The following is a 25,124-nucleotide window of genomic DNA, read 5'->3' as shown; positions in this document are numbered from 1 at the left end:
CTCCCTCCTACCCTTCTCAGATATCACCAGCAGCTTCAGAGAGGGAGGGCCCTGGGGGCTCAGACCCAGCCCTCCACTGAGCAGAGACTGAGCCCAGTTGCGACAGGAGGAGCATCAGTGCTGGGGTGGCTGGGGAAGCAAGCACCGTCTCCTGGTTTTGCTTCCATGCTGTGTCCTCTGAATACCTTTCACTGTAGTCTCCTTGCCATAAACATTTTGGAAATAACATACAGCGTTAGAATAACTGTCCTGCCTGCCCCACTCCAAGCTTTTGCCTCTAAAGCAGAAGCCAAACCTACAGCCCAACTGTACCTTTCCACAAGGACGCACCCTCCTGGGATCTGGTCCCTCAGGGCATAAAGATGACCTGAGAGATCTGTTTCCTCTCAAAGTGCTTTTCTGTTGTGCAGTTGCCAAGAGGAAGTAAGCGGGCCAGGCGGGGGTGTGCACAGGTTTCTAGCAGCAGATTAAATGGCCCCCTGGCTCCTCAGGCCTGCCCTGCCATCCCTCTAGCCCACATCTGGTCAGCAGCCTGGAGGTGGGAAGACATAGGCCCTTCTGGGCAAAAATCCTGGGGGTGGCGGGCAGGCAGGCGTGTTTTCTTTGGCAGGGCAGGCTCAGAATTTCCATGCGGCTGGCTGAGCAGGTGCTTGGCTCCTCCCCACTTTGGGGGTGCAACACGAGCCCTGGAGCCTGTAAACCTTCCAGAACATATGCTCTGGATTCTGGAAAAGGCATCAGGATAGGGCTGGGCTGGGCTGGGCTTTAAGTCCTGCTTCTGCATCACAGGTGCCCCTGGTCCCTGTCTCTGGATCTTTGGACACTGACAAGAGAAGTTCGGATGGCTTTTTCTTGTCAAGACTCTCAGTGTGGCAGCAAACCCAGGTTGATGTTAATCAAAAGGATTCAGCAACTTTCCATTTCCGTGATTGAGTTTAACACTGATGTTCTTGCGCTTTTACCGCCCAGACCAGCCTGCCTGCCTGCCCACCTGCACTCTGCCTACCTGCCCAGGGCCAGGGCTGTGCTTTCACTGGCACAGGGGTAGCTTGGTTACTCCCTCGTCATCCCAATCCCTGTCCATTTCATGTCACAGGATCGTAAACTAGGGGAGCCCACAAATGCCCTTGAAGCAGGCAAGTAGCTACTAGAGAAACACAGGCAGACAGAATGCCTGAAAAATGACTAAAATTTGGCATCTCTGCCAGTGAATGACTTATAAACTAAGAAATGGAATTTTTGGGATGATAGGCTCTCCCAGACTTAAAAAAAAAAAAAAAAAAAAAAAAAAAAAAAGAAAAACCCACAACCCAAACCAACCCACTTTTCATTTTAAAGTTTCTAAGCAGAGTTCAGTGCTTACTATCAATTTGGAGAGGCTCTCTGCTTGGCTCAGCAAAGTTGTAACACCTCCCATATTCGAAGGCCAGTTATTTGGAAACTTCTATGTCCAAAACTGAGGCCAGAGTCTGGACACATGCTGCCTTTAAGTTGCCAAAATCCCTGACAGCCGTTTCATGTATGGAAACTCAGGTACTTTATGCAGTGAACACCCCCTATCCTGGCACTCACTATGCTCATATTGGCTCCTGTCCCTCATTTATTCTTTTTCTTTTCCTTTTCCTTTCTTTTCCTTTTTCTTTTCTTTTCTTTCTTTTCTTTTCTCTTTTCCTTTCTTTTCTCTTTTCTCCTTTCCTTTCCTTTCCCCTTTCCTTTTTTTCTTTTCTTTTCTTTTCTCTCTTTTCTTTCTTTCCTTCCTTCCCCCTTCCCTCAGTACAGTTCCAATGAGCTTCTGAGCTTCAGTACAGTTCCAATGCTGCTTCTCAGAACAGCAGCAGGGGCTTCTGCTAGAACCAGACATCTAAACAGAAGGGAGTGGCTGCTGACAGCTTGGCAGTGGGGCTGGAGACCAAAAAATGGTTTAAAAATGTAGAACTCCAAAGTATGGCAGCTCAGGAATTGTGACCCCAATGTACTAATTAAAAAAAAAAAAAACAGTGTAGGTACACACACATTTGCACATACACACATTTTATTAAGTCTGGAAAAATATGCCATGGTTTATGCTTATGGCCCCAGTTTAATACAAATGATGAATTCTACACTTACATTTTTAAAGTCTGGACAAATGCATGAACAGTGTTGGATAAATGAATTCCCATTTGTCTCATTTATCTATAATTATAAGGGAATGGAGTTTTGGAGTATCTGAATATGAGGTTAACCGACAAACCGACAGGTAACAACTATTAGCTTTTCTGAAGGTGTTTTCTATGGAATAGAAACTGTGATATGGTGTTTTCAAAAAAAGTTCATTGGACATAGAAGTTTGGGAGAGGCTGCAGATTATATCACCCTGTTTGAGATTTGTCCTGCATAATAATATTTTGAAGGCTCTGTGAAACCCTAGAGTAAAGGAACTATGTTACACTTTGTATAGCCTAGTATGTGAATCAGTATGCTAGCAATTATAAGGGCTCAAGCAAAAAAGGGGAATTTTTTGGTTCAGACAGTTGAACAGTCTAGGGCTTTATCTATGGGATTCAGGGCTTTATCTATGGGATTCAGGCAAAGCTGAGTCCAGAGACTCGGAGAAGATGCAATGGGTGCTTGGTCTTTATCTTTTGGCTTTATTTTCTTCTGTCCTGCCTTCTTGGGCAGGCTCTGCCCATGTGGGGGTTTCTAGTGATTTTAAGCATATGATATCCTTCAGTTAAAGAGCTTCTCCTTCCCAGTGGCTCCAATAAAAATCCCTGAAATGAATCTCTCTTGAGTCTTCCTGCTGATCCCTGAACTGATGGCCACGTCCAGGGAGGAAAAAAAAACAAATCCTCCTTGTCCAATACTGAATCAGGGGTCCTCCCCATGGACTGAGTAGTGTGTATGGGTGGGGTCAACCCCATGCAGACTACGTGAGCCCTGGAAGGCTTGGGGTGGGGCGGGTCCCCAAAGGAAGCGGAGGTGTAGTTTCCAGGCAAGGGGAGGGATGAATGCTGAACAGGCAGGAACAACAGTTTCCAATGCTGAAAATAGAGCCCTTTTATTGTGTAAAACCTGTTGGAACACACACGAAGAAAGCCTGCCAAGTGCTCATCATACATTTTTTTGGGAATACGTTTAGAATACAATAAAATTTGCACGCATGCACACATGTGGTTGAACTTTTCTTTGATGATTTAAAAACCTCAGCGGGTCCTGCCCTGCCTCAGGGTCAGCTCTGAGTGTTGAAACATCCTGGTCACTGACTGTTGAAATGGTTTGGCTTCTTGATAAATGGGAGGTTCTTGGCACAGCTAGAGTGCCGGGCACAGGGGGCCTGGGAGAGTTCATTTCCCGGAGAGCGGCCCCGAGTGTTGTTATCTCCAGGGTGGAGCTCCCTTGAGTCCTGACAGCAACAGCACATCACTCCTCAGGGCCTCCACGTGCCTCCTGCTCTGTTGTCTCCCTTTTGGGGCAGGGAATTGAGGCTGAGACAGGTTAAGGAACTGGGGGCAGTGGAGGAAATGATGCTCATAGAAGGAGCTCAGGGAGCGGTGAGATGACACCGTGGATTTGCAAGGGAAGGCTGGAGAGAGGCAGGGGACTGTTGATGTGAAGAGAAAAAACTGAATTTTCAAATGCCTTTGTGGGATCATGCAGTGTGCAGGTGTATGAGCTCCCGAATGGTGACTGTATGTCTGTGAATGACTCTCCACCTTGTGCTCAGCACTCAGACTTAGGAGTTGCTTCTGGATGTGAGCAAATAGATGCAAACACGCTGATTGGGTTGCAACAGGACTTCTTACACAATGCTTGCTTACTGACAGGGCTAATATATAGGAGGGAATGATTATATCCAGAAACTGAAGGTAATTTAAAGGGATCGATCGATCTATCTAAAATATATATTTTGAGAGAGAGAGGGAGAGAGAGTGTAAGCACAAGTGATGGGGGAGGGACAGGGAGAGAGAGAGAGAGAGAGAGAGAGAGAATCTTAAGCAGACTCCACGCCCTGCATGAGCCTTACATGGGGCTCGACCCCATGACCCTGAGATCATGACCAGAGCGCCAAGATCAAGAGTTGGAGATTCAACTGACTGAGCCACTAGGCACCCCTGAAGGGATTTAAAATTTTTTTAAGTTCTTTGTTGGAAAGAGTTAATCACATTAAGAATAGATTCTCTTCATCGTAGAAAAAGATCCTTTGGGCTTTTTCAAGGAAAAAGGCATTTTCATCTTATGATTTGGTAACATGCAGTCACATCTATTATGTTTGTTTCACTATAGTCTCTCAAACAGTGGAATTTAGGGAGGTTTTGCCTCTTGGTTAGCAAGCTCTTGAGGATTCCACAGCTCAGAAGCATGGTATCTCTTACCTTTGCCATCTGCCTTGGGGGCCCATGTGACTCGAGGCTATTGTGGGGTCTTTTCTCAGACTCCTGGGCCTGTGCAGTTCTCACTAACATCTTGCTCTGGGGGTGCCTCCAGAACCTTGGGTCGCAGAGATGAGGCCTGAGTTTGGGGAGGGCTGGCATGGACATCTGAATGCTGGGTGGCCAGCAGGCTGCTGCTGAGAAAGTGGGATGGAGCAGGTCTCTGAGCAGGCTCTGCAGTCAGACTGGCCTGGCACTTCCGCTTACTGCCTTGGTCCCCATTCGTCCCCGGGAAGGGATGCCCAGAGCATCCTGCGATTTCTAGGAACTTTTCCTTTTTCTGTTTCCCCTTTCTGCACTGTGACTCATAGGGAGAAAGGGGTCTTCTCTGAAGTGCATAAGGATTTCCTGAAGTCAGGGTTTCCAGGAACCAGGATTAGACAAGTAGCTGTAATTATGCTGAGTGCCGTGAGGGAGAAGGAGGGCAGGTATCTGCTTGGAGGGTGAGCATGGCTTCCTTGAGACTGTGACCTGCCTCCCCTTTCCTACCTCCATCCCCCTAGTGTCTCCAGCCACAGTCATCTAGGTCTTGTCCCTTAGGATCTCTCATCCTTTTATCACATCATGCAGTTTAGTCTTTTATTGGTCACTTTCTTTTGTATTCCACCCACCATCATCTTTTCAGCAGAACGAAGGTCACTTTTTTGGGATCTAGTTAGAAGAGTGGATATTGTATATATCTTTTCAAATTAGTGTTTCTGTTTTCTTTGGTAAATACCCAGTAGTGAAATTATTGAATCATATAGTGTTTCTTTCTTTAATTTTTTGAGGGATCTCCATACTCTTTTCACAGTGATTGCACTAATCTGTATTCCCACCAGCAGTGCATGAGAATTCTCTTTTCTCCACATCCTCACCAACACTTGTTATTTCTTGTCTTTTTTGGGTAAGATTTTATTTATTTGAGAGAGAGAGAGAAAGAGAGAGAGAAAGAGCATGAGCGGGGGTGAGGAGGAGGGGCAGATGGAGAGAGAGAAGCAGACTCCTCACTGAATAGGGAGCCTGACGTGAGGCTCGATTCCAGGACCCTGAGACTATGACCTGCGCCAAAGGTAGACACTTAACCAACTGAGCCACCCAAGTGCCCCTATTTCTTGTCTTTTTAATACTAGCCATTCTGACAGGTGTGAGGTGATCTCTCCTTGTGGTTTTGATGTGCATTTCCCCAATGACTTGTGGTGTTGAGCATCTTTTCACGTGTCTGTTGGCCATTGGGATATCATCTTTGGAAAAATATCTATTCAGGTCCTCTGACCATTTTTAAATCAGATTTTTGTGTGTGTTGTCCAATTTTATAAAATATTTTGGATATTAACCTCTTATAGGATATAATTTGGAAAATATCTTCTCTCATTTACTATGTTGCCTTTTTGTTTTGTTGACAATTTCCTTTGCTGTGCAAAAGTTTTTTATTTTGGTCTCAATAGTTTGATTTTGCTTTTGTTCCCTTGCCTTAGGAGACATATCCATAAATATTTTGCTAAGCCCAAGAGATTACTGCTTATGTTTTCTTTTATGAGTTTTATGGTTTCAGGTCTCAAATTTAGGTCTTTCATCCATTTTGATTTATTTTTGTGTGGGGTTTAGGAATGTGGCTCAGTTTTATTCTTTTGTGTATAGCTATCCAGGTATTCCCGCACCATTTATGAAAAGACTATCTCTTCCACATTGTATATGCTTGTCTCCTTTGACATAGATTAATTGACCATATATGCACCCCTGTGTCTATTGTGGGATTATTTACAGTAGTCAAAATATGGAAGCAACCCAAGTGTCCAAAGATGAAGATGTGGGGTACGTGTGTATGTGTGTGTGTGTGTGTTTGTATGTGTACACACACATTATGGGTGAATATTACTCAGCCATAAAAAAGAATGAGATCTTGTCATTTGCAACAACTTGGATGGACCTAGAAGGTATTATGCTATGAGAAAATAAGTCAGTCAGAGAAAAACAAATACTGTATGATTTAACTCAAATGTGGGATCTAAAAAACAACCCAACAAACAGATCCTTAAATACAGAGGAAAAACTAGTGGTTGCCAGAGGTAGGTGGTTGGGGGGATGAGTGGAATAAAGGAGACTAATAGGTACAAACTTCCAGTTATAAATTAAATAGGTTACAGAGATGAGAACAGCATTGGGTAATATAGTCAATAATATTGTGATAACATTGTACAGTGACAGATGGTGACTGCATGTAACATGGTGAGCACTAATATATAGAATTGTTGAGTCACTATGTTGTACCCTTGAAACTAATAAACGTTGTATGTCAATTATAGTCTAGTAATAAAAGATGAGGGGATGTTGTAAATAATTGTATTTCTATTTTTCTGCCACAAATCCAAACCTGGCCTTGCAATAAGTGAATATGTGCTACGAGGGAAGAAAAGAGGACCAGAGAGGGAGAGATAGCTTTGTGAACACAGGATTCCCTGCTTTTGCCTTTGCCTTTGGGTCTCAGACTGTATCCATCTCTGTGGGCTGTCAAAGGGCTGAGAGGCCCAGCTTTCCAGTTTTGCTGCAGGGCAGTGAGGGGAAAAAGTTCTAAAATGCAGCAATCTGGAGGAAGCATTATGTTATAAACTTTTTATTTATTTATTTATTTATTTATTTATTTATTTATTGGGTTGCAATTTATAGCTTCCATATTTGCCTGTCCTGGGTTCCAAGAAAGACGTCACAATGGGAGAGTAGGTGGTGGTGCGTGTGGTGGTTAGTATTCCAGGGCTTCTGGGAAGGTAAGAAGGGGAAGGGGAATGGATCATGGAGCTTTCAAGGAACTGAGGCCAGTCACCCAGAGACAGTGACCAGAGATGAGGTTGCAGGGCACCTCAGGACATATTAAGGAGTCCATTCCTTATCTTGACAACAGTGGGACGGTGGAGCAGGTTTTAAAACAGAGGACCGGTATAACCCAAACCATCTTTTGATATGATCTCTTTGTGAATGGATTTAAGCCACTTTGGCTTATCACTGATTTCTGGGTTATCTTGGTAAAATGAGTAGCTCTATCCAGAGAGCCTGGAGCTCTGTGTCTCCACCTATGCAACGTCATTCCCTAAGGTGGTATGTTTCACTGAAAACAATCCCAGCCCACTTTGTGGCATACATGCTAGCAAACTGGCCCAACACAGTCTTATAACCTGCTCTTTGAACTCATTAATAAGTCCTAGTGTCGAACCCTAGACACTCTGACAGTTAGTCCAAGGCAAATGTCCCTATGGTGAGATCAACCCAAAACTTCTCTAGTCAAATTAAACTAAGCATGATGGGGGTGGGGGTGGGACAGAACCAAAGACAATTCTAGACTTTGGGCTCTAGGCTATTGGATTTGCTGGATTCTTAGATTGTTGGTACAGGGGCAGTGGTGCTGTGTACCCTTTCCAGGCCCTTTAGAACCTTTCATTTCATTGGTGTGTAATTAATGAACTTTATTGTAATGAACAAACCCTCTGTGGCAGATTTAGATAACAGTATTTGAAAGGCTTGCAGTGGTCAGTTTTGGAGGGTGGATTTATGATTGGGTAATTAAATGTGAGCTAACTGCCTCTAGGGTGTAGATTTAAGTTAATTTCACATGTGCATCAGCTTACACTGGTATATTTGTAGGCAGTATAATGATAGTTCTAGCTGCTGTGTGGGGAGTGGGTTTATTCCAACAGGATACCTTTGCGAAGTCCCGGTGAGAGACGATTAGGAATAAAAGGAGCAATCCCTGGGTGCTGAGCTGGAGATTTCCCCCAAGCTTGGGATGTCATAGTTAGAGTAGGACATGTTGGCATTTGTGGTGAGAATATGACTACTTTCCTGACTTGACTCTGAGCTCCCTGAAAATGAGGACTTGGCTTTCAGCCCCGTGTCCCCAGGGCCCAGCCTGGGCCCAGCACAGAGTTGGTGCTTAGCAAGAGGTTCTCAGACTGAGGGAAGGGGAAGGTAAGTGATAGGAGAAGAAATCAGGGAGGAGATGAGAAGAAATAAAGGCTTAACTGGCAGGGTGGGGGGTGGGAAGTGAGATGTAGGATGAGGTCCACCAGGACCAGATGAGGATTTGGTGGTTTTCCATCTCAGCAAGACCCTGGTGTAGAGTCTAGACCTTCCCATTGCAGAGGGAATGGAGGGTTGAAATTATGGTGGTTTTGCTCTCCGGTGGTTCCTGTGAGTATCTCCATTCCGATAGGAAGGGCCTCGGAGGTGAAGAAATTCAGCTCAGGAATGGCTGGCCCATCGACCTGGCACCTGCTCTTTGCCCTGGTACTGTGACATGCTGAGCTTTAGCTCTAGGACAGAACGACCTGCATGACCGACCAAACAACCTCACTATTCTTCAAGTGACCTCAGCTAAGTCATTTCCTGGCCTTCATTGTTGTTTAAAAAAATGATGGGGAGGATTGGAGAGCAGAAAATCAAGCCTGTGACACATTTCATCACCATGCTCCTTGCCTTGACCATTAAATATTTCCTGGAGTTGCTCACCTGGTAACTAAGCTGTTCACAGCTTGTCTTCTATCCTTTATGGGATTTGTAACAAGGTCAGCCTTGGCCATCACAAAGACCCGGACGAGGGCTGTTTATGTCATTTTGGAGAAGGAGGCAGGTTTTCCCAGGCATGCTTTCTGGTCTGGATGCTGACCATGCAATCTCTCAGGCCCTCCTAAGCATTCTGCTTAAACAAACATTATTTATGTTCAGCAGGAGAACCATTCCCCACCGTCTGCTTTCTCTTCACTCATATAAAACTGCACATTTAATTTCTGTTTACACATATAAAAACTCCATCTTTAGGAGCAGCCTGGGAAATCTTTGGTTGAAGATGGATTTTGCTTTTGGAAAACACAGAAGTGAGTGACATCTGTATATTGTGTTATCAGAAGCGTGACACATGTGGTTGATTGGGACCAGGTGCTTCACAGAATCCATCTGAGTAAAGCTATAAACCTCTAGTTGACAGGCAAGGTGACAGCCCAGGTCTTGCGAGCAAAGTCTCTGCCTTCCATATTAGAGGTAGCAACAAACAGTTGAAAACCTTGGGGTGCTATGAATTAGAAGCTAGGTTTCAGCCAAAGATAACAATCTCTGAATGGCTTGTATACCTTTGACCTGTAAAAGCATCTCCAAGTGGACAGCACAAGTAGGTGGGGACAGACAATAATTTTGGGTTCATCTTAGTTTTACAGGATAGGTAGATTCATTGAGCATTCAATTCTGTACTGATTAAGGCTTGAGTCCATACCAGTATTTTCCTACTTGGCAGTATGTGATATGGGTAGATAACCTTCCCTGATTTGATTCACATTCAGTGTATTGTGAGTTTGAATCCTGAAGTCCTTAAATCATGGCTTGTTCATTGAACAAAATGAGGGACAGAGAGAGACCAAACCAAGGGGATCTCACCTTGTTTTCCTGATTTATCCTTTCTTGGGTAATTCACCCAACATGTCAGTTTTCATTGGATTATTTCCAAGAGCTTCATCCTTCTCTTCACCCCACAATCTCCTTATCCTTTGTGGATAAATTTGCCTATTTTTTTTTTTGAATTTGCCTATTTTAGGGAGGCCCACAAATAGATTATTGAGCTCTAGCTTGTCTCATTCTAGCTGAGAACTGTTAGTAAATTAGATTATTTTCTTTGAATTTATTGGTAGAAGGAGGTAAGGGGATAGTAGCATGTTGTTTGTGAGGAAGGCTACCACTTGGTAAGTAAAATATCTGTAATTTTAGCTTTTACATTACACGTATGTTTGCTCTTGAATGAACATCCCTCTGTGATTTTTAGTAAATCAAAGGAAATGGCAGCTATGTGTAAATTTGGGTATTCTGAACCAAAACTAAACTGTACATTGGGATTACAAAATGATGTCTGTCCTGGGAAGTATTTCTGAATGTATGTGAACATTTTGGTGAGTTGCTAACATGGGTGGTTCACTAATGCTGCTCTTATTTATGCTATTGTGTAGTATTGGACTTTGAAGGAATGACTGATGTCCTTCTCAGTCAAAAATGGAAATAGAGGCACAGTCTTTCAAAGCTGACAATGAGAACACGAAAGAGGCCAGGCCACCTGGATGGCTCAGTGGTTGAGCGTCTGCCTTAGGCTCAGGTCATGATCCTGGGGTCCTGGGATCGAGTCCCACATTGGGTTCCCCTTAGGGAGCCTGCTTCTCCTTCTGGCTCTCTCTCTCTCTCTCTCTCTCTCTGTCTCTCATGAATAAATACATCTTAAAAAAATATTATAGAGCACAAATGCTGCCGGCTCTGGCTCTCATCTCCCTGTCTTCAAGGTAGCTTGGATGACAATAGTGGCTAACATTTAGTGACACATCAACAATCACAGATTTCCTCAATGTAAATTAACCACTAGTTTTCTTACAGAAACCCTATCCTGTGAGGTATCCTCTTTTTAAATTTATTTATTTATTTAATTTAATTAATTACTTTATTTATTCATGAGAGACACAGAGAGAGGCACAGACCCAGGCAGAGGGAGAAGCAGGCTCCCCACAAGTAGCCTGATGTGGGACTCGATGCTCTATCCTGGGATTAGGACCTGAGCCAAAGGCAGATGCTCAACTGCTGAGCCATCCAGGCATCCCAGTATCCTCTTTTTAAAGGTGAGGAAACTGAGGCATGGATAAGTGTTGGTGATTATTGATCATTCTGGTCTAGATGGGCCCCAGATTCCCCAGGCTCATCTTGTCAAAGGCCTGGAAACTTCAGAGGCCAAGAAGGGGCCACTGGGATGGGGATTTCTAACCCCAGGCCTGGCCTGTGATTGAGATTCCAAACTTTTACACTGTGGTTGGTGGCATCCTTCTAGGAATCTCTCTTTTTCTCCCTTGCTGAGCTCTCTGATTTTGGCTGGAAAAATTTCCATATGTTCTATTTGAGCCCTTCCCACCATTTGAAACTTCCTGGGTTTTTGCTCTGGCATCTCTGACTCATCTCCCCCCCACTCCACCCCCTTCCTCCCCTGGGGTCTCTGTAGGATATTATTTGGTTGTTGGTATGTGAGTATTTATAGTTCTAGTATTGGCTTTTTCTTTAAAGCAAAACCTTAAACTCCTTAGAAAATAATTGGAATTTCAGGAAGAGTTTTCTGGTTTATTTTTATACTGCTTAACAGACTGTGATGATTTGCTAGAAAACTGGCTGGAGTTGGGCTTTGGGGCTGGGGGTCCTCTGAAATGCCTCCCACAAAGGTCCTTGTGTGGACATCCTCTGGGCCTGGGGACCCACTGCCCTTCCACTGGAGCCAGATGATGAAGAACTCTACAATACTACTCAAAGGGCCACAGGCCAGATGGTGCTTTTTTCTGTACTGTAGCTTTGTTTCTATTAAAATGCTTTAAAAATAGGGAGCTTGGGGCCCTACAATGCCATGAGAATTGATTTTAGGGGATGAGAAAGTGACAACTACAAAGCCTCCAAGCAGTAGGAAAGAATGGTGCACATGAAGATAGCCGTGCGTGGTTGGCTCTTATACAGAAGAGCTGGAAACAGCATAGTGGGTAAGAAAAAGGCTCTGGCTAAAAAGCCAGGCTTCTAGGAGTTTGATCCCTCTTCACTGGCTGGCTGGTGCTGGGCTTCTCTGGGCCTCTGTCTATCCATATCCAAATGGCAATAATCCTGGGGCTCATGTGAGGATGAAATGTAGTAATGAGCTATAAATGTCAGCTCCTACTAATGGTGTCCACCCCGAATTGCAGCACACAGCTGCTTTGTACTGTCGCCAGGGAACCTGGCCTGGAGCCACCTGCCCCCAGAGATGCCTATTCTTTTTGAAGGTACCGTGGCTCCCATCTTCCTACTGTGCACGGCCGTAAATGAGATGACGGTCAAGGGCCATACTCAGCCCACATATGTGCACATCCACAAATGTAGCACCTTTGGGTTTCCTTATAGAGCACAGGGCCCCTCAGCTTCCCAGGCAGAGCTGAAAACTGCAATTCTTCTGTGTCAGCCGAGCACACGCAGGTGGCTTGGAACCATCTTCACCCCCTGCGCAGAACAAGACAGGAAGGCCGGGCTTAACAGAGACGCGGACAAGATTTAAATAAATAAGCTGTATTATCTGTACAAAAAATATAAATACAGTTTTGTGTTTTTAGAGGAGGAAGTGCCTCCTGCCACATTGTTCAGCCGCTCTAATAATCTTGTGCTGCCGCTGAGTCACGATTCACAGAACAAACAGTAAATGTACATTCACCTCATGCAAGGAGCGCGCTACTTCCCACCCCAAACCTAGGTCCTCCAGGCTCGCTCTGACACCCACTCCAACCTCTGCAGCCCCCCACGAGGCAGCGCTGGAGGACACCTGCTATTTAGGAAACGTAAATATTGGCCACTGGTTTTCCATGGCTATTGAACTAGAAAAATAACCACATCAGTTAGTAGGATGGAATCTGTCGTCTTCATCCCATGCATAACTATTGTGTCACAAGTGAATCTCCTCTTACTGCCCTGTCCTCCCACGTTAGCTTTACAACCTATTCTGTACACAGTGAATGGATCTGGAATTAAACATCAGGTTCTGTTAAAAATAGGAACAATACAATAATTACCACTGAGTTTACAGGAACATAACCGCAGGAAGTTAATAAAAAGTCCCCCAAATATTCTGTTTTCTGGATGACAATGTACAATTATTAATATTGCACTTTTTTATACAAGAAATCCTAATAAATATTCACAAAAGATATACAGACATAGAAAACATTCTCTTTTATTTTAAATAAAATGACACCGATTTTTAGGAACATGATTTCGTGAGCCCATTGTGGTGAGGAAGAAAGAGTCCCAACCTTAATTGTCCATAGCTCGCCTGGGGAGGACACAGCTTAATACTGTCTTTCCCCCTCTCTCTGACTTCCAGGTGGGCTGGAAAACACAGCCCGGGTATCAGTGGCAGCCCCGGGGTGAGTGGCATTTTGCGAGTTGGTATGGGGGGCACAATTTATCCAAGGGGTGAGTGATGGTGACTATGTTGCCCTGGCTATTGAGTGGTGTTCACTCAGGGGGAGGTGGCCAAAACCACTCACCCAAAGCCCCTCTGTTGAAAGAGCAATTTGCCAAATAGTTCCAGAAATTCAGCTTTGCCACTATACTTGGCTACAGCTGTTTTACTCTAGCTGATGGGCATTTCTAGAAGAGTGTGTGCTGCCTTGCTCACCGAATTACCGAAACTCGTGGATATTAATTCTTAGAATGTTCATAGTATTTCATTATGTGGGGGAAACAGGTTGAAAAGCCTTTGGGGACCCTTTGCAAGCTTTAGTTATCCTATGGCTTTGCCACCACACCCCATCACCCTGCCCCGAGCTGCTGTGTAAATAGGAGGGCAGCTCTCACTGTGCTCCTAGAAAGGCCCACACAAGCCGGCCATCCCACCCCGTGTCCTTGGAAGTGGCTACTAAGACCTGATGGATACTCTGGCAAATTGACCCGAATCCCTGGCCCTTGAGTGGAGTAGCATAGGCCATACAGGCTGAAAACCCAGCCTATTCAAGCCCCAAATCCCCCTGGCCCACATCAGTGGTTATTAATTCTGAGTTGGGGCAGAGGGAGGAGTGGAACTCTTGATTTAGGGAGAGACGCCAGGGTGGCCTGACTGCATAACTAGACCGTGATGTCTTGCTAGCTTTGCTATGGGTGTACAGGCAGAGAGTTAACTGAGACGGCATGGGGAGTGGGGACTCCCCTGCACCCCAAGGAGGGTTTGTCTTCTCCCACGTAGCATGGGCCCCCAGGGCCTGTGCCCTCGGTGATGGTGCGGCGCAGTTCCGAGTGCCCCTTCCCTGAGCCTCCTGCCTGCTCCCTCCTCTTCATCTACCTGTACTTGCCCACTGCGGAGCGTGCACAGGGTTCTTTTTGCTTCTGTCCCCTTCCCCACCCGCAGCTGGCTTTCTGAAGCAGGGTGCTTGCGGCCCACCTGGTTGTCTCCTCCTGACTGCTGGTGTCCATGCTTTGAGTTCCCATTGCTCCCCCACCAGAAGAGCGGAGTCCTGGCCTGGGCACTGCCTCGCTGTGGCGTCCCCCCCTCCCTGCCCGCTCGTCCCAAGGCCGAGGCACAGGACGACCGAATTGGAAGCACGCTCCTTTGTCAACCGTGTGCTGCCGGCAAAGACACGGTTGGCTGTCCCCAGTCTGTATCAGTGGTGCCTTGCGAACGCGGCGGCCCCCCTGCCCTCTCCGCCTGCTCCGGCCTCTGACTCCCCGTTGTCCCCAGGAGCTGGCTTCCCTCTTCCTCGGTCTGTCTGGGACCTGGGTTTGGGACGGCGTCCGCTCTGCAAGCTCCTTTCGGCCTCTTTCCTGGTCTTTCCCCGACCTTCTGTCCTCCAGCTAACTGGGAGAGAGGACGAGGTCCTCACGTCTGGGGGCGGGGGGAGAGGGTGGACGGGTGTGGGGGGGGCGGGGAGGGAAATAAATAAATAAACGAAGAAAGCTTAAGTTCTGTCCGAGGTGGTGGCGGGAGTCCTCTGCGTGGCCAGCGTGGAGCTCTTCCCCGGCGCGTCTTCACGCTTTGCCACAGGTCCCACAGCAGCGAGATTTGAACTGGCTCAGTTGGCAGAGCTTCAGCTGCTTCACCTTCTCGCAGTACCTGGTGGTGTCTCTGCACTCCACTGGGAAACGGACACAGGAAGGGGTGAGCCGGGGCCTTGGGGGGGCTCCCGCGCCGGAGGGGCCGCTGCCATCTAGCACTGGGCCTGCTCTTGCTCTCGGGAACTCCGCCACGTGCCTCCCGGGCTGCCCCCGGCCCCCGCCCCGCTGCCTTGGGGGTGCTGCTCATCCCCCTCTCCTCGGGGCCGCCTTTATCCCTGACGCCTTGGGGCCGCTCCTCGCCCCGCCCCGGAGGACTGAATTCTGTTCCACCGGCATGAGGCGTGCAAGCGCGGCCGGGGTGACGGCCTCATGCCACGCAGTGCCCGCCGCCTGTGCCCCGGGAAGCTTGGCACTCGCGGGCACCTGCGCCAGTCCCCCCCGCCCCCCAGCAGGCTGCACCGGAGCCTGGGCATGCCGCTTCAGAGGGCCACGGGCCAGACGGTGCTTAGATGCTGGTGCTGAGTCGGGCGGTGCGCATCTGCGATTAACATCGTGAGTCGGGGATATTTTGATGGACTGTTAGGATGGATGGTGGTGGGCTCCTGACACAAAGGTGGGTGGGCACCACCCAGAGAACAAAGATCACCTCTCCCCAGTGTATAAGCAAAGGGACAAGGTGCCCCCAGGGCATCTTGGGCAATCCCATGATCGGAGAGGCCCCGGTTAGCGGATAGCTGCATTGCAACATCTTAACATTTCTTACTCTTTGCCTATACTTTCTCTCCTTCCCTTTCCTGCCTTTGTCTCCCCTCCAATTTGTTTTGGGTCCAGAGGAAGGAAAAATACCCAACTGGGATATAAATGCCTGTGTGGGGCGGAGGAGGATCCCGACTGAGGGAGGAGAGAGGGCATGAGTGTCAGATCTGGAGGGCACGGGCTCCTGCACGGTCCCGGTGGGTGCCCGTGCGGCGGGAAGGAGGAGGCGCGGAGGTCCTTGTTCCGTGAGAAGCGGAGCCACGCGGCTGCAGGGCCGGCGGGGCAGGAGGCACTCTGCGTGCTCCTATCGTGCGGACAGCACTTTGTCTCGTGGCCTGGGCCCCAGGAGGCACTGGTGGTCCTCTCCCGGGTACCAGCCAAGTACGGCGGGTGAGCCCGAGGCTGATTTCATTTAGGACTTGGCCAGTAGCACCTGGCTTTGCTCGGTGCCTTGGGGCACACTCAGCCCTCTTTTGTGGCCTGGACACACGTCCTTGTACACGTCTTGGCTTACCTGCATGCACCCTTCTGAAAATACCCAACCCTGGCCCTGGCTCACAATCCTAGGGAAACCCGATCTAGTGCCCTAGGTACAGGGTCGACCCGAGGCATGGCCTTCTGCACCTGATGCCCTGCGGGGACCTGGCAGAAAGCTCCCTGGGGTCGGAACATACTGTTTTCGCATGGGGTGATGTTGCAGCGCTGCCAGTTGGCGGGCCGGGGCCCCCAGGAGCACAGGTGCTCGGGCACCGCCTTGTTGGTGTGGGCATGCACACACTCCACGCGCCGGGCCTGGAAGCCGTAGTTGCCACATGTCGCCGTGCACAGGCTCCACAGGCTGACCCTCCAGTGTACGCTGCAGGCTTCTGACCAGCAGTTCTGAGTGCTCACGGGCCTGCAGGAGGAGGGTGGCAGGGTTAGGGTCTGCCCCTGTGGGCATGGGATCGGGGAACAGATGGGAAAACAGTGTTGCAAACCCAAGGCCGGGCAGCTCCTCAAGAACTGCTGGTGCTCCCAGAGGTGGCTTCTGATCTCTGTTCTGAGATCTCAGAAGGCCGCTTGCTCTAACTGGGCCTCTGTGTGCTCCTCTCCACAAAGTCTGTATCACTGCATGATCCGAGAATGAACTCTCTCCAGGATGGAGGCTGGCAGAGGCTGGGGCCTTGGGTGGGGATGGTAGGCCTGCACCCCAGGGGAACCTCTACAGACAAGTATGACAGGGAATGGGGACAGCCATCTAGCCTGGGCCTGCTCAGTGTATTTTATTTTTTATTTTTAAAATTTTTAAGAAAGATTTTATTTAATTATTCATCAGAGACACAGAGAGAGGCAGAGACATAGGCAGAGGGAGAAGCAGGCTCCCCTGCAGGGAGCCTAATGTGGGTCTCCGATCCCAGGACCCCAGGATCATGACCCGAGCCAAAGGCAGATGCTCAACCACTGAGCCACCTGGGTGCCCCGGAATGATAGGTTTAGACCCAGGGATCAGGGCCTTCACTTCAGCATAACTTTTGTAGAAGGCCAACAAGTGTGAGGGGCTGCTGGAGCCCTTAAGGTGTGATGTCCACCACGTGGACCTCACTTCCTGCCCACCTTGGGGCTCGTGCCAATCTCCTGTGGTATCAGGCCACCCTCGGAGGCACAGCACCGTCTGTACTCTTTATCTCCGAAAGAGGAGAGGTCAGCCTGCCCCATTCACTAAGTGCAAGGCCACCACAAAGCATCTATCTCTAGGGAGAACAGTGGCCTGGGAGAAGGAGGGGAAAGGGAAGGGTATCTGACCACAAGGACCTTGGGATGTTGGAGGAGAAACATCCACTCATGCTATCTTTCCATGCCACTGACCCAGGGGCTTGGGAAAGGAAGTCCATAGCTTTCTCTTACCTCGGAAGAGCGCTGCACTGCTCTGATGGTAAGGTGATGCCATCCCGCGTCTGGCAAAACACTTGTCTGTGTTGCACGGCTAGGTGAGGCCCGATGCAAGGCCCATTGCACTGGGGGGCAGATAAAGGCGACATGGGTAATGTTAGCCAAGTTGGAGGGGGTTGTGTGTGGCTGCAATGCTCAGGCTGCATGGGATGCAGAGTCCTTCTGAGCATTTTGAGGCCTTCAGATCATTCATCTCACCCCTCTTTGTGTTAACTGAAGGACATTCATTGGCACATTTCTCTGTTCTCTGTGCCATGGCGGAATGGTTAGCTTTTCTAGAAGCATTCTGCTAGCAAATGGCTAATGGTAGTAAAGAGCCAGTCAGAGAAGGTCCACTCCCTCCCCAGATGAACCATATCAAAGGTTTCTTGGCATAATGCACAAGAATGTGGCGTGGTAAGCTTTATTTATTTTTTTTTTAATTTTTATTTATTTATTTTATGATAGTCACAGAGAGAGAGAGAGAGAGAGGCAGAGACACAGGCAGAGGGAGAAGCAGGCTCCATGCACCGGGAGCCCGACATGGGATTCGATCCCGGGTCTCCAGGATCCCGCCCTGGGCCAAAGGCAGGTGCCAAACCGCTGCGCCACCCAGGGATCCCCGTGGTAAGCTTTAGAGCAGAAGAACTCTAGGTGCTCCTTCAGTCTACAGGGCAATTTGGTTTGTTTTCTTGCTAAATTCAGGCAAATTAACAAGTCCATCATTTCTTTCCTTTCTTTGGCTTCGTTTTTTTCCAGGTTAAACCCGACACAGCTGAACAGAAGTAGACTGAGGTATGTATAGTTTAGTCCCTGTTCATATTCTCCTGCTAGGTGCTCAGAGATTGTTCAGCTTCTTCCAGAGTTGCCAGAGCCAAACTGTCATGGGAAATCCCATACCAACAACATGTCCGTAAAGCACAAAGGCAGCAGGCCCTTAACCAACATTTGCTATTTGGGTAGAGTAAGGGAACAGACATGCCTTAGAGGTCACTTTGGAGAAAAAGCTCTTGGGGATCTTTGGACTCCAAGGGTCTGCAGGGGGGCTGTTAACCTTCAAAATTATAAGCAGAAATCTTTAAAAAAGCTTTTATTTTTTTCTTTTTGACCCCCTTTACCCATTTCTCTCATCTTCTAATTGCCTGCCTCTGGCAACTACTACCAATCTATTCTGTGCATTGTGTGTGTGTCTGTGTGTATTAGATTCTACATACATATCACATGAAATCTATATATATAATCTATATATTATCTATATACCATACTACATCCATCCATTGTTGGACATTTTGATTTTTTACATTTCTTGTTTATTGTAAATAATGCAAAGAATATAGGAGTATATATGTCTTTTTGAGTTTGTGTTTCCACTTTCTTTGGAGAAATTCTACCCAGAAGTGGAATTGTTGGTTCATATGGTGGTTCTATTTTCCATTTTTTGAGGAACATCCCTACTGTTTTCCATAGTGGCTGCACCAATTTCTATTTTCACCAATGGTGTACAAGGGTTTTCTTTTCTCCATATCCTTGCCAATAATTGTTGTCTTTTTGATAATAGCCATCTTAACAGGTGTGAAGTAATATCTCATTGTGGTTTTGCTGATGATTTGAGATTATGTACCAAGATACATTTTCATGTACCTGTTGGCCATCTGTATATCTTCTTGGGAAAAAGATATTTTCAGAGCTTCTTCTCATTTTAAAAATTGGATTTTTTTTTTTTTTTTTGCTATTGAGTTGCATGAGTTCTTTATATATTTTGGACAGTAGGCCCTTATTAGATTTATGATTAGCAGGTATTTTCTCCTATTTTCATTCTCCCTTTGCATTTTGTTGATGATTTCCTTTGCTGTACAGAAGCTTTTTAGTATGACGTAGTACTGCTTATTTTTACTTTTGTAGCTTTTGCTTTTGGTATCAATAAAAAAAAAAACCCAAACACTGTCAATGCCTATGTCAAAGGACCTTGCTGCTTATGTTTTTGTTTTGTTTTGTTCTGTTTTTGTTTTTTGAGAGAGAGAGCAAGGGAGCATGGGTGAGGGGTGGGGAAAGGGATTGAGAGAGAGAGAGAGAGACAGACAGACAACAGACAGAAACCACTCAGCACGGAGCTCAACACAGGGTTTGATCTCACGACCCTGAGATCATGACCTGAACCCAAATCAAGAGTCGGATGCTTAACTGAGCCACTTAGGTGCCCCTGCCTATGTTTTATGATTTCAGGTTTTATATTCAAGTCTTTAATCTATTTTGAGTTAATTTTTGTGATGAAGATTCTGGTTAATTTTCATTCTTTTGTATGTGGCTGTCTAGTTTTCCCAACCTCATTTATTAAAGAGACAGTCCTTTCCTTACCATATATTCTTGGCTCCTTTGTAGTAAATTAATTGACCATATATACATGAGTTTAATTCTGGGTTTTTATTTTGTTCTATTGACAGATGTCTGTTTTTATGCCAATAGCTTACTCTTTTGATTACTATAGCTTTTTAAAATAGTTTGAAATTAGAGATCATGAGGCCTCCAGCTTTGTTGTTCTTTGCCAAGTTATTTTTTTTTTTGTAGTTCCATACAAATTTTAGGATTATTTATTCTAGTTCTGTGAAAAATGTCATTGGAATTTTGATAGGGATTATATTTAATCCATATATTGCTTTGGGCAATGTGGGCCTTTTATCAATATTTATTCTTCCAATCCATAAGCACAGCATAGCTTTCTATTTATTTGTGTCTTCTTCAATTTCTTTCATAAATGTCTGCTAGTTTTCAATAATCACTTTCTTAAACTTTTTCATAATTTTTCATTTTGATGTAATTATAAATGGGATCATTTTCTTCATTTCTCTTTCTGATAGTTTGGTGCTGGTTTTTGTATATTGATGTTGTATCCTGCAACTTTCTGAATTTGTTTATTATAACAGTTTTTGATAGAGTCCTTAGAGTTTTCTATACATAATAGCGTGTCCACCTGCAAACTATGACACTTTTACTTTTTCTTTTAAATTTGGATGCCTTTTATTTCTTATCTAATTACTTTAGCTAGGACATCTGACACTATGTTAAATAAAGATGGGGAGAGTGGCCATCCTTCTCTCATTTCTGAGCTTAGAAGAAAGGCTTTCATCTTTGTACCACTGAGAATGATGTTAGCTGTGGGCTTTATCATATATGGCCTTTATTATGCTGAGGTACATTCATTCTATGCCCACTTTGTTAAGAGTTTTTTATCATGAATGGGTATTAAATTTTGTTAGATGCTTTTTCTGCATCTATTGAGATAGGATTTTTATTTTTCATTTTGTTGATGTAGTGTATCATGTTGATAATTTGTGGATGTTGAATCATCCTTGCATCTGAGGTAAATTTCATTTATTCATGGTGTGTGATTTTTTTAAGTATGCGCTGTTGAATTTGGTTAGTGAAAATTTTGTTGAGGGCTTTTGCATCTATGTTCAGCAGATATTAGCCTGTAATTTTCTTATGCCTGGCTTCTTTTAGCTAGTGTTTTCATGGCTCATTTATATTGTAGCATGTAGAGAATTTCATTCCTTTTGAAGGCTGGGTAATTTTCTCTTGTGAGTCTATACTAAATTCTGTTTATCCATCCATCTGTCAATGGATATGTTGGTTCTTTGCACCTTTTGGCCACTGTGATGCTCTGTGAACATTAGTGTACATATATTTGTTCATATCTTTTCAATTGTTTTGAGTGTGTACTCAGAGTGGAGTTGCTGGATCATATGGTGATTCCATGTTCAGTATTTTGAGAAACTGCTATACTGTTTTCCATTCCCATCAACAGTGCACAGAGTCCAGTTTTTCCATATTTCCACCAACATTTGTTATCTACTTTTTATTTTTTATTTTTATTTATTTTTTGTTATCTAATTTTTAAATTTAAATTCAATTTGCTAATATATAGAACATCATTAGTTTCAGATATAGTTTCTAATAATTTATTAGTTGCGTATAACATCCTAATGGGTGTGAAGTGGTATCACATTGTGGTTTTATTTTGCATTTCCCTAATTGCTAGTGATGTTGGACATCTTTTCCTGTGTGTATTGTCCATTCATATATCTTCTTTGGAGAAATGTGTATTCTAGGCATTGTGTTTTGTTGGTTAGTTCTAGTTCTCTCTATATTTTGGGTTATTAATCCTTTATCAGATTTATGATCTGCAAGTATTTTCTCCCGTTCTGTGGGTTGTCTCCTCACTCTGGTGATGGTGTCCTTTGATGAAGAAAAGCTTTCAAATTTTTTTTTTAATTAGAAAAGCTTTCAATTTTGATGACATCCAGTTTATCTAATTTTTCTTTGGTTAACTGTGAGTTTAGTGTCCTACCCAAAAAATTACTGCCAATCCAATATTATGAAGCTTTTTCTTTTTGTTTCTTCTAGGAGTTTATACTCTTAAATGTAAGGATAAAGTCTTTGATCCATTTTGAGTTAATTTTCATATATAGTTAAAATAAGGATCCAGCTTCATTCTCTTGCATGTGGTTATCCAGTTTTCCCAGCACCATTTGTTGAAAAGACTATTCTTTCCTCATTGTATAATCTTGGCACACTTCATCTGATATATACAAAAGTTTATTTCTGGGCTCTCTATTCCATTCTTTTGGACCATATGCCAGAATTATACTGTTTTGAATACTGTAGCTTTGTAGTAAGTTTTGGTATCAGGAAGTGTGAAGCCTCCAATTTTGTTCTTTTTCAAGAATTTTTGTGGCTATTCATGATCTCTTGATATGCCATTTGAATTTTAGGTTGGATTTTCTTATTTCTGCAAAAAAGTCCATGGGATTTTGAATCTCTAGATCAATTTGAGCCCTACTAACATTTTAATAATAAGTTTTCTGATCCATGAACACAGGATGTCATTTCATTTTTTTCTTCTTTAATTTCTTTTAGTAATGGTTTATAGTTTTCAATGTACAAGGCTTTCACCTCCGTGGTTAAGTTTATAACTATTTTTTGGTGCTATTATGATATTCTTTTTTTTTTTTTGTTTCTGGCACTTTAGAGTCAAATTTATTCTTTTAAATTTAAATTCTAGTTAGTTGACATACAGCTCAATATTGGTTTCAAGAGTAGAGTTCAGTGGTTCATCATTTACATATAACCACCTTGTTTATCGTAACAAATGTCTTCCTTAATATCCATCACCCATCTATCCCATCCCCCACCCACCTCTATCAACCCTCAGTTTGTTCTCTACAGTTAAGAGTCTCTCATGATTTGTTTCCCTCTCTCTCTCTCCACCACCCCCCGAATGTTCACCTGTTTCTTGAATTCCACATATGAGTGAAATCATATGGTATTTGTCTTTCTCTGATTAACTTATTTCACTTAGCATAATGCACTCTAGCTCCATCCAAATCATTGCAAATGACAACATTTTTCTTTTTGATAGCTGAGTAGTATGATTTTCTTAATTTCCTTTCCAGATTATTTATAATTCATGTATGGGTATGCAACTGATTTCTATTGATTTTTGTACCTTGCAACTATATTGAATCCATTTATTAGCTATAAGAGGTTTATTCTGGTAGTGGTATTGGGATCTTTAGGGTTTTTACATATGAAGTCATGTCCTCTATGAACAGGGATAATTTTACATCTTCCTTTTCAACTTGAATGGCTTTTCTTTTTCTTGACTAATTGAACTTCCAATAGTATGTTAAATGGAAGTGGTGGACATTGCATTCTTGTCATGTACTTCATCTTAGCGAAAAGTTTTCAGTCTTCACTGTTGATTATGGTAGCTATGGGTTCTTTTAGCTGTGGGGTTTTCATATGTGGTCTTTATTATTTTGAGGTAGTTTCTTTTTATTGCTAGTTTGTTGAGTTTTTATCCTAAAAGGATTTTGAATTTCATCAAGTGCTTTTTCCTCATCATTTGAGATCATGTGTATTTTTCCTTTTTTTCTGCTAACATGGTACATTATAGTGGTTAAAAATTATATGTTGAACCATCCTTATAAAAATAAATCCTACCTGAATGTTTATAATCCTTTTAATATGCTGCTATGTTTCATTTGCTAGTATTTTGTTGAGGATTCTGCAGTAATGGAAGGAATGGAGGAGGGGGGCAGGAAGGAAGCCATAAGACATACCAAAGTTGCAAAAGTTAGTCCTTCCTTATCAGTAATTATTTCAAGTGGGGAAAAACTTCCCCAATTAAAGGGCAAATATTAGCTTAATAGGTGAAGAAAATAATCAAACTCTTTGCTATCTACAAGAGACACTGAAAGTAAAAGGATGGAAAAGATACTTCATGCAAAAGTGGTAACCAAAAGAGGGTTGTGGCTATCCTAATATCAGATGAAATAAATTTTAAGTCAAAACTGTTGTAAGAGACAAAGAAGAAAATTATGTATTGATAAAGGCCAAGATATAACAACTACTAGTTGACATATATGCAGAAGCACCAAACCCCCAAAATGCATGAATCAAACACTGACAACAGAAATAGACAGTTCTACAATAATAATTGGCCACTAAAATACTCTACTTTCAATAATGGCTAGGACAACCAAACAAAAGATCAATAAAAAAGAATTTAGCAAGACTAAGTCCAGTTGGATCTAAGGGACCTATACAGAACACTCAACCCAGCCAAAGCAGAAACATTTTTTTTCATGTTAGGCCACAAAACAAGTATTAATAAATTAAAAAAAATGAAATCATACAGAGTATCTTTTCACTACATGAATTTCTGCATCAATAATTAAAAGGGATGTTGGTTTTTAGTTTTCTTGTACTGTCTTCCTCTGGCTTTGCTATCAGGGTAATCTTGGCCTCATGGGATGATTTAGGGAGTGTTAGTATTCTTTCTCTTTCAATTTTTAGGAAGAATAAACTTAGGCATAAATTCTTCTTTAAGTATTAGGTAGAATTCACGAGTGAGGACATCTGGGCCAGGGCTTCTCTTTTATGAGGTCTTTGATTACTGAACAAATCTCCTTATTAGTTATAGGTCTATGCATATTTTTACTTCTTCATGATTTGATCTTGATGGGTTGTATGTTTCTAGGAAATTGTCTATTACATCTAAGTTATCCAATTTGTTGGTGTACAATTGTTCATAGTACAGATTTGGTGTTATCACTTTATTTCAGATTTTAATAATTTGAGTTTTTTGTTTATTTCTCAGGTAGCTAAAAGTTGGTCCATTTTGGAGAAGAAACCAACGTATAGTTTCATAGATTTCTTTTTTTTAAAGGTTTTATTTATTCATGAGAGACACACACACACAGAGGCAGACACATAGGCAGAGGGAGAAGGGAGCCTGATGTGGGACTGGATCCCAGGACCCCGGGATCACAACCTGAGCCAAAGGCAGACACTCAAACACTGAGCCACCCATGTGCCCCGGATTTTTCTGTTTCATTTATCTATAAATAATATATTTATCCACTTTTCTCTTTATTATTTCCTTTCTTCTACTAGCTTTGGGTTTAGTTTGCTCTTGTTGTTTTAGTTCCTTAAGGCCTAAAGTCA

General features: G+C 44.1%; 1 protein-coding gene across 1 annotated transcript in view; it reads right to left on the bottom strand.

Moving 5' to 3' along the window:
* Window positions 1-12,463: 12,463 nt before the first annotated feature.
* Window positions 12,464-25,124, bottom strand: part of ADAMTSL1 (ADAMTS like 1) — a 380,207-nt gene continuing 367,546 nt past the window's right edge. The window contains 3 exon segments of the mRNA XM_038552482.1: window positions 12,464-15,034; window positions 16,385-16,605; window positions 17,595-17,704. Coding sequence (XP_038408410.1) covers window positions 14,928-15,034; window positions 16,385-16,605; window positions 17,595-17,704 — 438 coding nt within the window. The 3' untranslated portion in view covers window positions 12,464-14,927.

This window comes from Canis lupus, chromosome 11, assembly GCF_011100685.1.
Source record: "Canis lupus familiaris isolate Mischka breed German Shepherd chromosome 11, alternate assembly UU_Cfam_GSD_1.0, whole genome shotgun sequence".
NCBI lineage: Eukaryota > Metazoa > Chordata > Mammalia > Carnivora > Canidae > Canis > Canis lupus.
This window is presented reverse-complemented; position numbering and strand designations above follow the sequence as displayed.